This window comes from Fundulus heteroclitus, chromosome 10 (assembly GCF_011125445.2).
Source record: "Fundulus heteroclitus isolate FHET01 chromosome 10, MU-UCD_Fhet_4.1, whole genome shotgun sequence".
Lineage (NCBI taxonomy): Eukaryota > Metazoa > Chordata > Actinopteri > Cyprinodontiformes > Fundulidae > Fundulus > Fundulus heteroclitus.
In genome coordinates, this window is record NC_046370.1 from 28,786,872 (window position 1) to 28,802,965 (window position 16,094).

General features: G+C 42.5%; 2 protein-coding genes across 7 annotated transcripts in view; one reads left to right on the plus strand and one right to left on the minus strand.

The window, feature by feature from the left end:
* Positions 1-2,939, plus strand: LOC118556479 (chondroadherin-like protein; the record flags this gene model as incomplete). Its single annotated transcript, XM_036142458.1, is given in 8 exon segments — positions 1-60; positions 190-335; positions 504-785; positions 876-1,095; positions 1,447-1,720; positions 1,805-2,217; positions 2,288-2,454; positions 2,556-2,939. Coding segments are annotated over 8 exon segments (1,788 nt in total), but the record flags the coding sequence as incomplete, so codon positions are not given.
* l3mbtl2 (L3MBTL histone methyl-lysine binding protein 2) overlaps positions 1-16,094 on the minus strand; it is a 32,886-nt gene that overhangs the window by 2,146 nt on the left and 14,646 nt on the right. For 3 of the 6 annotated variants that reach the window (XM_036142455.1, XM_021319827.2, XM_021319826.2), the window contains 9 exons: positions 14,570-14,704; positions 14,359-14,444; positions 13,988-14,234; positions 12,590-12,657; positions 10,946-11,050; positions 10,651-10,798; positions 10,423-10,505; positions 9,027-9,261; positions 8,823-8,888 (listed from right to left, as the gene is read on the minus strand). In XM_036142455.1, the coding sequence (XP_035998348.1) occupies positions 8,823-8,888; positions 9,027-9,261; positions 10,423-10,505; positions 10,651-10,798; positions 10,946-11,050; positions 12,590-12,657; positions 13,988-14,234; positions 14,359-14,444; positions 14,570-14,704 (1,173 nt within the window). Of the gene's footprint in view, positions 1-4,900; positions 6,577-6,647; positions 6,777-8,822; positions 8,889-9,026; positions 9,262-10,422; positions 10,506-10,650; positions 10,799-10,945; positions 11,051-12,589; positions 12,658-13,987; positions 14,235-14,358; positions 14,445-14,569; positions 14,705-16,094 lie in introns of those variants that run through there. The other 3 variants (XM_012869257.3, XM_012869259.3, XM_036142456.1) reach the window with 3 other exon arrangements.

Consider the following 16,094-nt stretch of genomic DNA (forward strand, 5'->3'; position numbering starts at 1 on the left):
CTTAACCTTCTCTCCATCAAACATAACCATTTGGTCTACATGCCCAACTTGGCCTTCCAGGTACACAAACACAACACAAACGATTTCCCAAAACGGAAAACTGCACACACATCAGAGAATGGCATGACCGCCATTGTTGTACCATTGTAGTCAGAACCGCTAACACAAGCAAACTTTTGTCCTCTTAAGGGCCTGCAGAACATCAAGTGGCTTCGCCTCAGTCACAATTCTCTGAATTACCTGGACACTGAGGCGTTTGCCGGGTTGTTCACGCTCCACCGCCTCAACTTGGACCACAATGCGCTGCAGTTCTTCCCAACCGACACCATGATGAGGTAAGGATGCTTGGGGACATGTAACCCTAACGCATGTTTGAGCGCTCAAACATTTTCTACCAAGAGGACAGCAGGCAGCACATTTCTCCATTGCATCAAGATACATGTTTTAATCTTAATGCCCCCCCCCACATTTCTTTTTCTACACTTCCTCTTTACTGTGTTGAGACTGCCAGAGGTGACTCATCTGCACCTTAGCCATAACCCCATGACATACCTGGGAGAGGATGCAGTATCCATGGCAAAGCTGACCCACCTCTTCCTGGACCACATGTCCCTGCAGGACCTGGTCAACACTGCCGTATCCAAGTCCCCCAACCTTGTACACCTAGACATCAGTCACAACCAGCTGCGTGTCCTTCAGCCCTTTTCTGAAGGCTCCCCCAAGCTGGCACGTCTCAACCTGGCTGGGAACCCCATCAACTGCAACTGCTACCTGCGTCCACTAAGGTGCAGCGAACTATAGTGGAACCCTCACCGATGAGATTTCATCCACCGCAAGAATGTTTGAATCACGTTTTGTGCTTATCTGCACCGCAGAGAGTGGGCGATCCGTCGCAAGGTGAAGCTGTTGGGGACGTGCGGAGGACCGGGTCATATGTCAGGAGAGAGTCTGGAGGCAGTCTACCCTAAGCAGATGCGTTGCCAGAGCCAGGAAGCAATGCTGAAGGCAGAATTTGAGGAAGCCACCAGGATAACTCCACCACCCACGCAAGCGTCAGGAAACGAGATCAAATGTCCCAACAACTGCGTCTGTGAGGTGAGGGGGCTAGTTAAGTGGATCCGCAAGGGTTTCTGACTTACCTTTTGAATCTGCTTACCCTCGTTTTCTGTTTTGCTTTCATGGTGAGTCGAGTAAATCATGGTCCCTTGGCCCTGCAACTGCAACACCTTTAATTGTTTCTGTTTCAGCCACTCAAGATGCATGGACATGATTTAGCTGGAGTCCCTGGGATAACTGTAGCACCCGATTAAGTTTGGACCAAGCTTCAACTGTCAGCAAAACATTTGACTCTAGAAGTGTTTAATATATAGATATGCTTATGGCCAACTCCACGACTGTTGTCCAGGATCTCAGGTTCTCAATATTCCCATGATTGTTCATCAACAGGCAGCGACCAACCATTCCTCATGTGAGAACCGGGGCCACACCAAAGTCCCTCGAGGTTTCTCCCCAGAGACACGTCTTCTTGATCTGCGAGGCAACAACTTCCACTACATCCCCAGCAACAGTTTCCCCGGCGTGGCCCAGGTGGTGTCCCTGCACCTGCAGCGCTGCAAGATCGTGGATGTGGAGGGTGGGGCTTTCAGTGGCATGAAGGGACTGATATACCTCTACCTGTCCGAGAATGACCTCACATCCCTCAGCCATGAAGCCTTTAAAGGTGATTTTTATGGGAAAAAAAAGATTATCACATTCAGTCTTTTCTCTCAAGAATTACAGGTTTGGTTTTCATCTGAATCTACAGGTCTACCCAAGCTGACTTATCTTCACCTGGAGAAGAACCGCTTTGCTGATTTCCCCAAAGGAGCCTTTAAACTGCTGCCTAGTCTGCTAGCTCTTCACTTGGAGGACAACGCCATTACCAAACTTGAGCCCGGGATCCTGACTGGAGCCAAGGGTCTCCGAGGCCTTTACCTCACCGGGAACGCCATTAGGAGCTTTTCACCTGGGGCTCTGGATCAGGCCAGTGGTCTAGATACGCTCCACCTGGGCGGAAACAACCTGACGAAGGTTCCCACTGAGGCTTTGAGCAAGGCAAGGAACATCAAGGAGCTCAGACTGTCTGGGAATTTGATCCATTGGGTAGGTCCGAATGCTTTTAAACCTCTGGAGGGATCTCTGAAGGAACTGTATCTGGATAAGATGGGGCTGGAGAAGGTGAGTTTCACCCTTAAGGAGCTCAATGGAGGATATTAAAGAGATGTCTGATTCTGTTTTCATATTGCAGATGTCCGAGAACTCCCTAGCTGGTGTGGGTCCAGGGTTAAGAAGTCTGTTCCTGGAGGGAAATAAATTAGAGGAGGTGCCTGACTTCCACCCACTAACTTCCTTGGAAGTAATCAACCTGGCTGAGAACCCTCTGATGTGTGACTGCCCTCTACTGCCACTACGCTTGTAAGGAACTACTTTGACTTTAAATAAATAAACAAATAAAAACTTTCCCAGACACTACTTATTAAGTCCTTGGATGTTCTCCATTTATTCCTTTCATCCAGATGGATTGAGAAGGTTAATCTCAAAGTGAGAGCCACCTGTGCTAATCCCCCTGAGGTGAAGGGTCAAAAGGTCAAAGACGTCCACGTATTTAAGGCCTGTCCCGGCGGAGGGAATCAACCTGCCAAGCCAACCGGCACCTCAAAGCCAGGAAGGAGGTTGAAGCGCAGATCGATTAGTGTTCGTTGCCGCTTCAACAAACACAGATGTTACAAGACCGATAAGTAACACAGACACCTGCTGTTGCAATACATACACAACGCCTTCATGGCGAACAGCCATTTCTCAAGGGTGGGTTTAAAAGCCCGCTGAATTTTTACCATCACAGGATAAGTATATGATGTTGTATTTTGTTCTACTTCTGGTCTGATTCTTTTACTGGCTTCCATGTTTGCAGGCTGCTGCTCTTTTGCAAAGATAAAATACCAAATGCTGCGCCCTCTTTGGGAATCCTGGGAACTCTCATAATTGGCCCAGGAAGTAAACACGGGCTACACACCGCACCTAATTAGTTCTGCACCGTACCTCTAGGTTTGAAGGGAGAAAAACATGACTAAGGCATTGTTGATGGAGAGGACCAATTGTTTATGTGATTGTTATATGGGAAACCTGTATATTATATTCATTCATTACACACAGACTGATATATTTCAAATGTCTCTTAATTTTGATGATTATAAATGACAACTAATCAAAACCCCAAATTCAGTATCTCAGAAAATTAGAATATTAAAACAAACAAAAAAAAAGGATTTGCAGAAATGTTGGCCAAATGAAAAATGCTTAGTTAGGGCTCCATTTCCCTGGATTACTGCAGCAATGCAGCGTGGCATGGAATGGACCTGTTTGTGGAACTGCTCAGGTGTTATGAGAGCCCAGGTTGCGCTGATCGGGCTTCCAGCTTTTCTGAATTGGTAATTTGGAAAATGAAACCTGCATCTCCATAAAGTTGGTCAGCAGCAGGAAGCATGAAGTGCTCTAAAACTTCCTGATAGATGACTGCATTGACCTTGGACCTCAGAAAACACAGTGCAGCAACACCAGCAGATGACAAGGTACCCCAAACCATCACTGGCTGTGGAAACTTTCCACTGGTCCTCAAGCAACGTGGATTCTTTTCATCTCTTCCTCCAGACTCTGATGAAAGTCAATTCTGCATTTACTTTGGAAATCAAGGTCCCAGAGAACATCCCTGTTGCTTGCACAATTTTTTTCTACCACATCTCTTCCTTCCCTTCACTTCTCTATTAATGTTCTTGGACACAGAGCTCTGAACAGCCAGCCTCTTTAGCAATGAGCTCTTTTGTCTTGCCCTCCTTTTGTGAGGTGTCAATGGTCGTCTTTTGGACAACTGTCAAGTCAGCAGTCTTCTCCATGATTGTGTCGCCTACAGAACTAGACCGAGACCATTTAAAGGCCTCTGCCGGTGATTTGAGTTAATTAGCTGATTGTGGCACCCACCACATGTCTTCAATATTAGACCTTTTCACAATATTCAAATTTTGTGAGGTTTTCATTAGTTGTCAGTTATAATCATCAAAATTAAAAGAAAAAAAAAACACTTGAAATATATATGTATGTGTGTGATGTACACATTTGTAGGAACTTGTGGATGATTTCAAAATTTGAAATGATTCCTTGCTAGTTTCTCTGCCAGAGCTGGATGAGGTAGTTGCTAGCCTTTAGTCAACTTTGCAGCACAGAAACAAAGATCAACATGGCACTGTTGGTATAAACTATGAAAAACAGTCTACTAGTGAATCAGGGCCCCGTGGCGTTCCATTCAGCTAACCCCAGAGATTTATTTCATCCGCCTCAAGTCCTGACCCTCAACTAGTACTGCTTTGTGCCTGTAGCCATGTCAGCTTGCCATTTCTGCTACTATACTTTGCACCGTTTTTAGTGTCCATTCATGTTTTCACAAAATTGTGATTTTCCGCTTACGTCCAAGCATGTCTGGCAACATGCTGGAAAGGTTTTATTCTGCTAATGTAAAGGATTGCCTGATAACCATGTGATGTTCTCATTTGTCAAATAAGCTCCAGTTTATGTTATTGAAAAAAAATAATTAGAAACTGTACAGAGATTAAACTGTTCTCAAAAGGAGGACAGAAAATGGTTGGACCTAGCTGTTGGGTTCTTAAAGTGATCTCCTGCTATCAAGTCATATTCAAAAACTATATTTTTGCCTCCCTTGATAAAATAAAAAAATAATCTTGATCTGGTTTGTGTTTATCTGCACTCAGTAGTAATGATTGAACATTATTTTTTTGGTTCCAAGTTCAGATGTGCACAGTTCTGCCAAGTGAGGCCTGCCATGGATTGAAAAAAAAAAAAAACACTAACATTTTACCTCTTACTGTTCAAAAGCCTTTTAATGACATGTCAGGTACATCGAGCAGAGTTTTCTCTGGCTGTATGAGGAGATCTAAACATTTATTTAAAATAAAACAGGACTTTATTCTGAAGCTGAAGACATTTAGATTCCCATCCAGGAAGCTTTCTCAATTCAAAATGGAGTAGTGTGGAGCTCCAAGCTTTAGAGACCTGCTGCCGAGGCTTTGTTAGAGCCAGGATTTACCTGGAACTGATCGGCCCTCACAATGGAGAGTTGTTAGGCTTGGGGTGAAACTTGGCAGGAATCAAACCTATTGTTTTTTTTGGATTGATCATGACCTGGATGACTGAGAATCTTCACCAACGTATGAGGCAGAGAATAATGAGGCAAAAACAGTTTTCTTCCAGCTGTTTGGAAATCCTTCCAACAATCGCGGTGTGAAGACTAAACACCAACAACGGCTCTAAGGTGAAACTACTCAAACTGTTAGGCAGCGGAGAGCAGGCAGGCTCCCTAAGCATATAGTAACTGCTTAATTAGTTAGGCTATTAGCATTTTAGTCCCACACAGACAAAAGCAAAATGTCAAAAAGGAGTAATATTCTGAGCAATAAGCACATTCAATTGAAAATGTCTTCGAAATTTAGCGAGGCTTTATGCTATATTTATGCCCTCATCTGTAAAAGCAATCAACACATTCTAGATGACAATATATAAAGTTTATATTGTCTGTTTTTAATACAACAGATGTTGCTAGATGCTTTGATTAAAAAGTTTCAATAACATTTAACAGGTGCATTTTTAATTTAGTTTTTTTTACGTTGGGAATCTCTACCCAGGCCAGCCGCTTCTCTTTCCTCTCCCGTTTTTAACCAACGTTGTGCTCCAGTATCCAGGTGTAGGTGTGGATAAATAATGAAGATTGTACAGTTAGAACTAAGGTTTGAAGCTTCTAACCTGTTTAATAAACTCATCAACGTTTTTAATGCTGAAATATTTTAGCTCCATTCTGTTTGGTTGGGCAATACGATTCCATCTTTTCTTTGCAGTACCCATAAACTAACATATCTGGTATTACTCCTACGAAAGACGGCAGGAAATCGGCTGGTTTAGAAAACACCATTAACTGATTGGACATTTCAACAACAAATGATATGGATAAGGCACAAAGTAAACCAGAAAAACGTGGATAAAGTGAGGTAGTTGCTTAACGGTGGCCTGCTCTGTGTGAAATATAGACACTTATTCCAGCTTGTACCAAAGATGGCTGAAAATCATTTTTTACAACCAATCTTTTATTGTAAACTATTGGCCGTCCCCACAGCTGCCAGGTCCTCCTAAAGCACAGATCTCACGTGTCCATGTCTCCAGCTTCTGTCATGTCCTGCTCAGTGTCTCTCTTCCACATCTCAGCCAGGCTGCTATTTTCTCGGTTCTCGTCCTTCAAAGCTGGATTTGGTCTTTTGTTCTCACTCTGGTGACTGGTGATATCTCTCCTAAAGTTCCCCTTGAGGGACCTGTCCTCTGCCGGGTCCTCACTTTGGCAGGGCTGCGTCGTCTGAGCCGGTCTTGACTCGATCTGCTGCTCCGCCTCCTCCTCTTTTACTGTTCCCAGCGAGGCTTGCTGGGGCATGCCAGTCTCAATAGGGGTCTCTATCTCCTCCAGTTTCACCTGCACTGGGACGACTGCAAAGACAAAATACATTTAGCCAACTCTCAAGCTGAGCAGGCGACAGATCTAAGAGCTGGTTCCTCACTCTCTTGTTCCTCCGATTCAGTTTTGATGGGCGGGGTTTCCGGTCGACTGCTCTGGAAACTTTCTGGTGACTCCTTAACTGGATTGGTTGCTTGTTCCTGGGACAGCCGCTTCTTAAAGTGCCTTTTTCCTGTCGGAAAGAGTAGGTTAACAAAGAAATTAAATACAAATCTTATTTGTATCAGTGCGGAAATTCAAGTTCTGTGAATATTACAGAATCGGCTGCTAATCTGCTGTCAGGAAAGAAATCTCCAATGGTTTTGAACTATTAGAACTGCTCTCACAATTAGATTTTTAATTCGCTGGAAGAAAGCCAAGAAAAGTCAGAATCTTACTAAAAGAGTTCACTCAAGAACTGCTGGAAGGCATTTTTGCAGCTCTTTTGGTTTTGTTTTCGTGTTGGGGGCCTGTGTAAATGAACTCGTCCGGTGATAGGAACCAGATGGTTTTGAGTGTGATCAATGAGGCCTTGATCAATGGGAAGTCAGCCAGAAACTAAAATATTTGACCTTTTTACAATCTGTAACATGTCGGACCTGAGAGCTACTTGGTGTGAACGTCGTTCCAGGGGGAAGAGGATGAGCTAGCTATTTGCAGTATCAGAGAGGCTTCCCCAAATCAAGGCAGAGGAAGCACAGATGTCGGGAGCTTCTAGTAAAAACCATTTTCCACATGTGGAGACGTGTCTGTGGTTCTGATCTACTCTACTTGTCTATTTGTTCAACTTGTTTCAATTTAATCCGTTACTGGGAACCAATTGCCATCCTTTTCAACGGCAACCGTAAACTTTTGCCTCAAAAATATTATACATACTGGATAGGATCACTTCTTGCTTGCTAAAACGTAGACAGTTCTAACTACGGCGGCTGCCCAAGTCAAGACTCCCCAAATGTTGTCTTTTTCAGAAAAATCTTGGAAAGCTTCAAGATGCAACTTTCTGTAACTTCCAAGACACTTAAGGTTTTAAAGATTTAAAACTTGGATTCAATAGAACACCCTAATGACTTAAGAACTGTGGAGAAACTGGTTAAAACGTAAGTGAATAGTTCTTTATGATTCAAACTAAATAGCAAGCAAAAAAAAGATTTTAACTTCATTAGCTTGAGATAATACGACTTCGACCTTTTACATTTTGAGCCACAGCGTGCAATTCTGTTTTTCTAAGTCATAAAATTCCAACACTCAATGCAGAACGCTCCATTACAGATAATGATTTGAGGCTTTAGCGTCCCACTGAAATCCCTTTATTCAGATCAAACTTTGTTACATGTACGCTCTCCCGTTGCAGAAGGAGCTAGCAGTTAGGGCATCTTAGAGCTATTATAACAAAGAAGAAACGTGTGGGTCACGGAGGGGTATATTTAGGTTTTTTCTTTCTGATGGAAAACAAGAAAAAAACCAACTCAGATTTCTTGATTTAATGTATATTAGGTGGAGAACATTTTCAACATTCTGTGATGTCGAAAGTAGCAAATTTGCGTGAAAAAGGGACATTTTCTGTTAAAGGCATAGTGTATGATATTTCATGGATCTGTAGTAATAAGGACTCTGCTCTAAGTTCTCACGGGTTGGAATGCAACTTGTTTTCATTGGCTTAAGACAGGGGTTTTTCCACAGGATTGTTAATAAATCATTTTTAATTTACTGAGAAATTATAAACACCAGGAGCCACTACCTGCTGTTAGATGGGACCAACAGCAGGTCCTTCATGTGTCACTGGACATTCTCATCTGTCTTTAGTGTCCTCAGATCCAGAGCTGGGTAGTAACTAGGCTACATTTACTAACTTAAGAAAACAAACAAGTACTTCCTGAAGCAGTTTCACTGCAACATACCATTTACCTCTACTCGAGTAATATTTTGTAGTAATGCTGCTCTTACTAAAGAAGAGTTATTGGTTACTCTACCCAGCTCTGTTTAGATCACAGATGATGCATTTTAATGGCAGATTTGACCAGGGCCTGAAATACCCGACCAGGCTATAATCTATGGTGTAAGAAATAATTTAAAGTATGACAGTTGTGCCATTTGGGTTTCTATTGGTGTTTTTAAGACCTTATCTGCAGAGATGGACCGTACCACTGTGTGCATCCTAATGCTAATTTAAACTGCTCAGTAGACTCCGCCCCCTAGAGAGTAGTGGGAAGACACGGGAATCCATGCACATTTCACGTACTCTTTCGGCCGTGCACAATGGGCTTGGGTTTCTTGTACCGTGCCACCTGGTTTTCAGCCAAGTGTACTGGAAAACAAAATGAAACCACTTTATTATAAAACTGAGATTTGATAACCCCTCCAACCCCTATATTACGAATAAAGACTAAAAACTAAACCCATCTCTGCAGCAATCCTTGTCCTTGTTAGGACACAGATGTTTTACCGAGTCCGGGAGGAGGCTGGAGCTGGTAGCCCACCAGCTCACACCAGCCGATGGGGTAGATATCCGGGGACTGGTGGTCTATCCACTGGTCGAACTCGTCGTCCCAGCCGTCGAAGTGGATCAGAAGAAGGCGACCCACGCAGCGCTTCACGGTGGCCACGCACACCAGCCGCGGCTCCATCAGATCCACCGCTTCCAGCTTCATGTTGGGGGAGAAACCGTGACCTGGATTGTCCTGAGAAAAAATAAATAAATGAAAAAACCACCACAGCCTGTCTTGTTTCACAGCGATTTGCCAAAGTGATCATGTGATCATTTCTAATTTTGGTTGCATTAAAACCACAAACTAAATGTATTTCCTTAGGATTTTAAGTGATAAAATTACAAAAGTGCAGAGTTGTCAACAGGAAGGAAAAAGATACATAGTGTACATTTGTATTCAGCCCCTTTACGTCGATACCCCAAAATGAGGCTCACTGGATTTCAGAAGTTGATTAACCAGTAAAAACAGCCCGCCCGTGTTTAACTTCAGCTCTAGTATTAATCTGGTTTTCAACCTACACTTGCAGGACAAGCAAGGAGAGCATTAATCAGAAAACTAACTAGAACATGTTTACAGTTTACCCAACATGCCGTTTGGCAATTTTCAAACTTAATTTTGAAAGGCTTTATTTAAACAATGCCTTTGTCTTTCCACTCTTCCATAAACGACTTTTGCAGATCACAGCAAAAACCTATTCTGATGACAGATTGACCCCACCCGAGCTGTGGATCTTTGCAGCTCCTCCAGAGTTACCATGGAGCTCCTGAGTGCTTGTTTGATTAACGCTAGCCTTGTCTGCCTTGCTTTATAACAGTATTCCGCCTTAAACATCGCCACAACCTCCTGCTGGTTTTCTGGGTCTTCGTGATGCTAATTGTTTCATAACATTCTTAATAAAGGGAGAAACCGTCTTGGATGACAGAACTGGTTCCTACAAGGAGGATCTCAGTTTATCCACCCGTTCAGTTTAAGGAAGTTCGAAGTGAACCAAGATTATATTTCGGATAGGCAGGAGGTAAGGGAAGAGGGTGAAAGTTGGCTTACATGAAAGATAGAGCTGGGTGTCATCTGCATAAGTGTAAATGGATGTTAAATTAGGAGGACAGAGCCCTGTGGTAGGCTGGTTGTGACAGAGGATGGAAGGCAACTAGAGGCCTCAAGTTTAACAAACTCGGTATGTATCATATTCCAATTCTGCACTAGTTTTTGTTGGTTTATCACAAACTCCCAATAAAACTGACTGACGTTTCCAAGGAAATTGCAAAAAGGAGAGGAATTTGTCTTTGTCAGAGCTGTCACATAACGAGCACTGAAGGTTACACCAAGACTTCTGCCTCACAGAACAGAACTTACAGTATTAAAGAGTCTTGCTGGTGCAGCTTTGGCTTTGGTCTCTTGCAGATATTTGTCCCAGGTGAAATTTTGAGGATCAAAACCTGTCAGGATACACACATGAATCAATAAACCGTAAGCTAATGAAGCATTTTGCACCTGGATTTGTGAATTCTTTTTTATAAACTTAAAGCAGAAGCGAGGTTAAGAAATTAGAAGCTTAAGAAGCACAAGGCAGCGAATGTTTACCTTGAGGTACAGTGAGAGTGATGTCGTTCCTTTTACAAAAGTTAATGGGTAGTATGGCATGGGAGGAAGCGTGGTAGCAGAACCAGTCAGAGCCATTGTTTGTTTCAGTCCCATCAATACCCACCATAAGGTAACCGTCCAGCAGTACCTACGGATGCAGCCGATTCAAAGACAAGTCAGAACTCTGCAGGGGTCTGTTGGTAATGGGGTCTTCTGTAATCCAGTCAAAGATGAAGGCACATCATCGCATGACCAATCGCATGCCAGCCCCCAAAACTAATTAATAAACGGTTACCTTGTGAACGGTAGCAACACAGATGTTTCCAAGATTTAGAGGATCAATGGCTTCCAGCTTCATCCCTTCCTCAAAGAAACCCTCGCCCATGAAGACAAACCTGGGCTGTGGGGCACACACAACTCAACATCAACAACCTGTCACAACAGTTTAGGGCAGGGGGGGGGGGGGGGGGTATCATCTTATCTATTGGCTGTCCCACATGCCAACCATTGTGATGCGTTGGTTCCTGGCTAATTTTCTCTTGCTGCGCACTTCTAGTGTTTATGTATCCAGTTAGCTTCAGCTTCAGCCGTTCATTGTAGCTACGCTGCTCTCAACGTATACTTAGAGAATAGCGGACATTGCAAGACGCAAAAAGTTTATGAGAAGAGGAAGGCCTCATTAGAAAGAAATAAGATCAGGGTGAATTTGAGAATTTTACACACAATCTCCCGAGGAGCGGAAGAGCAGGTAAGATGGTGTTGTGCATGCGCAGTTATTCAAAAAGGGACTTGGGTGTTCCCTTACTGTCTGTCCCAGAAAAAAAATGGTTCACTATACCTTTAAGAACAAGGAGTGATATGTTGAAGGTAAAGAAACAACGTGTTTTCTGACAACCTGAAACTGTAAGACCTCCAATTATTCAGGCAAGCAAATCCATTTTTATAACATCAATTAAGAGAGCCTGAAAAACAACAACAACAAAAATAAAATAAAACACTACCAACTAGTGGGGAGTTGGAGCAGAGTGTACATCAACACTGAAGAATGCAAGACCAGTCACTACAAACATTTTTTGACATTAAATCGTCAGTTAATGGATCTTACTGGGAGTTGATGTAATAGATCAACACAAAGTAGTGAACAGTTCTTAAGGGGAATAGGTCTTAAAATGCTTTGTAGATAAAAATCAGCAGAATATTGAATATTGCGCTTTGTTTAACCAACTTTTACTGCAATTCCAGCTACGAGTCTTTAGGAGAATCGTTCAGCTTTGCATGTGTAAAAACTGATATTTATGTCCATTTTTCTTAGCAAAATGGCTCCAGCTCAGCGCTCTTAGATGAAAAGTATTTAAACAACATTTTTACAAGTATTCTCATATTGTCAATTCCATTTAGGTCTGGACTCTGGACTATTTTAATGCAAGTTTATTAGTGTCAATTGTGTTACCATTAATAGATCCATCTTCTCATTAACTAAGAAAACTGTCCCTGCCAAGTAAAGCATCATCAGCACACCATGATCATGCCATCACCATAGAGGGAAGGTATTTTTCAGGTCTAGTTTTAGATTTTAGCATACGGACCCCAATGACCATCTGGCATTGAAGTAGGTCAACAACAACAGTCTCTAGATGTGCAAAACTGGTTCAAACATAGGCCAAAGTTCATAAATAGCAAAAGGTGGTTCTAAAAAAGTGCTGGCAGGTATTCAATGCAAATACTTGCCACTTGAAGTTTTTATATGTGAAAAGGTTTTATCATCAAATTTTTGATCTACTTTTCTATCATCCTTTCCACTTTATGAGTCTATCAGATGAAATCCCAATGAATTACACTGAAATCTGTGGCAGCAAGACAGCAAACGTAAAAAAAAAAGGGATGCTATACTGTTGTGAGGAACTGTTTCTTCAGGTGAAAACCTTTTCATACATCTTACCTTTTTAAACACCTGGAATGTGCTTTCACCGTTACCCTTCATGTTGGCGGAAGCTTCCAGATTGTTTCCTATGAACAATAAAAATTAATAACTGTTGACTTCTTATCCAGCCACAGAAACACTTAGATATAACTTAACTATCTTGGATTTCTTTTTTGTTCTAACTCTATATACACAACAAAGTGATCATGAAAATGGAGAGTTTATGGCAAAAAAAATAATAACAAAAAACAAAAACCCCCGCTACAATCATTCAGCAGATTCCAGAGCCAGCCGTTACTTTTCCTGTTATTGAATTATACTAAAACATGCTGTTATTTTAATTTTTTCATGGTAGGATCAGTTTTTTTTTATTTATTTATTTTTATTCACCTCAGATCATTTATACGTTACCAGTTCACAGCAATTATCACCTGAAGGCACTTCACAGGAAAAAGGGGTCCAGTTCACATTCAGTACTTGAGGATTTGCCCACATTTAGAAACTAAACTGATTTTACTCAGAACAGAAGCAATTCTGAGGTTTTGAATAAACTACTCACTTAATGACAAATCTAAATGCCAGAAGAAAATTTACAAGAACCATTTAGAAATTCCTAAAAAAAAGAAAAAATTTTTTTTTTAAAGAAACACCAGCAGTCAGGATTTTACCTCCAGACGGTATAATGTGTAGCAAACCTCATTGAAAAAGGACTGTAATTCTCAAACTGGATCAACTACGGTTTGAAATAAAGCATCTTTCAATTAAATGTTCTTAACAACAGCAACAAAACACTCATTATCTTAGCACGTCGTAAACAGCGACACTTTTTGCAAGTTTTAAATCTTCACACTGTGACCTTAAAGCAAAAGCAACCCAGAAAGGCCTAACAAAATATAACGCTAATAAGATTATGACAACCATCCATAATTCAGCCTATCAGCATAACGTGTTGGTCAACAGTAGGATAAATAACATCCTCCTTATTCCTCATTCGATCTGGTCATCATTTTCTCCACCTCAGGACCAACCTCTGACTCAAAGTGTTATTGTCCCTGCCAGTGCACATGAGCAACGTGATGATCTGGGCTTCAGACGGACATCTGCAGAGACCCATAGCATACACTAGTGGGTGTGTACAGATGATGAGATTTACTAACTCAGGACATTAACCAAGAAGGCTAGTAATCTGAATGATCTAATGCAAAAGGGTCAAGAGTTAATATCCCAATAGCCTAAGCACTGCTGTACAGCAATTTATCAGTCTGACCAAATGCAGCTCACCATTTTAACCAAAATACACACATTTTAAAGCAAACTCAGCACGTCATTTACAGCTTAGTACGAAAAACGACAAGAGCGAAAATCACAGAGGGCCCCATCTGTCCTAAATCCCACGTTTTCCTGTTTTAAACTCACCAGGTGCCCTAATAGCATGACCCACTGATTTTGACCAGCCCAGTGGGTGTACAAGAGGACTCCACATGTGGCACCAGAAGTCAAGGACCACATTCTCAGGGATGTCGCTTTGGTCGGCAAACACCAGCCGGAGACGGCCGCCAACAATGGAGTCGACGATGGCCACGCGTGTCTGACTCACGTGTTTGGGATCCACCACCTCCAAGTGCATACCTACTTTGAAAGGGTTCTTCATACTCTCTGCCAGCTGAGGAAGATGACACCAGGAGGATGAAAAATATCCAGAGATTTGGGTTAGGTGCTAAACTAAGTCACTCTTCATGAGCAAGAAAAAGGGCTACTGCGTCATGTCAAAACAACAACACATTTACCTTCACATAGAAGTCAACAGGTAGGGTGGTGGCACCCACCAGCTTCTTCATCAGATACAGTTTCCAGTCTGAGATGCCTTTCACGCCTGTGAACATGCACCCGTTTAGCACTGAAATTCTTATTTCCACAGCGTTTCAGACATTATAGCAATAACCGAAAGAACAGAAAGAAAACGTTTTGCATGCTTTGTTTTCTGATGGCAAAGCTCACCTTGTGGCGGCACCAGCAGCTTGCTGGTCATAGAGCACCATCCGATCGGGTTCAGGTCTCCTGAAACTAGGCTGCACCAGAAATCCTGGCTGCCGTCATGTTGGTAGCCTTCATATCTGAGCAGAGCTTTGTAGCCTGCAGACAAGAGGAGGGCAGAGTTTAAAGCACAAGCCTTTAACGTACAATTACATCTAGGGCTTGAACAACAAATGGATCGAGTCGATAGAAAAAACAAGAAAAAAATAAATAAAAAAAAATAAAAAAATCGGTACATAAAAACGGAGCTGTTGAATTTCCATAAAACAACCGCACAAGTTTTGTACTTCATGCAGAAAAAAAAAACAGAAACAAGCGCAGAGGGGTGTTGGTTCTGAGTTCTGGTGCTGGTGAGAGAGGGAGGAAATGATGATCTTCCCAAAATGTTCTGTGCTGCACAGCGCTGCGGCTCCATCATCCACATGCATGTGCCGTAAATTCATGAGTTAGTCGGAACAAGTGTTTAGATGGACACTGATCGTTAAACATAAGATCATAAACCAACCCTGTCAATCAGAATACAATTTCATTCTGAAGGTAATAATTTGTTGATTAAGCTTTAAGTTTTAATTTGCTGACAAAGTCTGAGTAAAGGTACTGTATGGGAGAGAGGAGCAGGGCTCTAAACTAACTTTTCAAGAATCAAGAGTCTTTATTATTGTTCCCCATTGTGAGACCATATGATGGTGCGGCTGGCCCTGGGTTCCTCCTAATGCAAGACAATACTAGAGCCCATGTGGCTGGAGTATGTCAGCAGTTCCTGCAAGATGAAGGTATTGATGCTATGGATTGGCCCGCCAGATCCCCAGTCCTGAATCCAATTGAGCACATCTAGGACTTCATGTCTCTCCTGTCATGGTTGAGTTTTGGTTTGATTATTTTAATTTTTTCATCTCATTTGGATTAGGTTTGACTTTATTTATTGTTTTCATTGTCATCAGTTATTTTCTGTCATCTTCACTTCACCTCCTCAGCAGTCAGTCACACCTGATAACAATTTACCAGTCAATTAGCCAGACCCTTGTTCCACCTGTTAAGTGCTCTATTTAAACCTCCCTCTGCCTTCAGTTCAGCACTGGGCTGTCTTCTGCTATCCACCACTCCATGCCAGTCCTCGTTTTTGCCTTGGAAGATCTGTTTCCTCGTTCAAGGTTAGTCCTGCCAGTCGCTTTGAAAGACTCTGTACCCTGCTGTTGTTCCTGGAGAAGTTCTGCTCTGTGTCCTGGTATCTCCAGAGAGCTGCTAACCTAACTAGCTGCTCTGAGGAAGCTCTACTCTGTGTCCTGGTGTCTCCAGTGAACTGCTAACCTAACTAGCCGCCCGAGAGAAGCTCCGCTCTGTGCCCAGGTGTTGCTATGAGGCCTGCTAGCCAAGCAGCACTTTGCTTTCCTAGCCACCTAGCTTTATGGACTCTCACTCTGGGCCGTCAGCTCCTGCCATCACCTACATCCCTGACCTTCTGCAGTCCTGAACCTCTGGTCTTCATCAT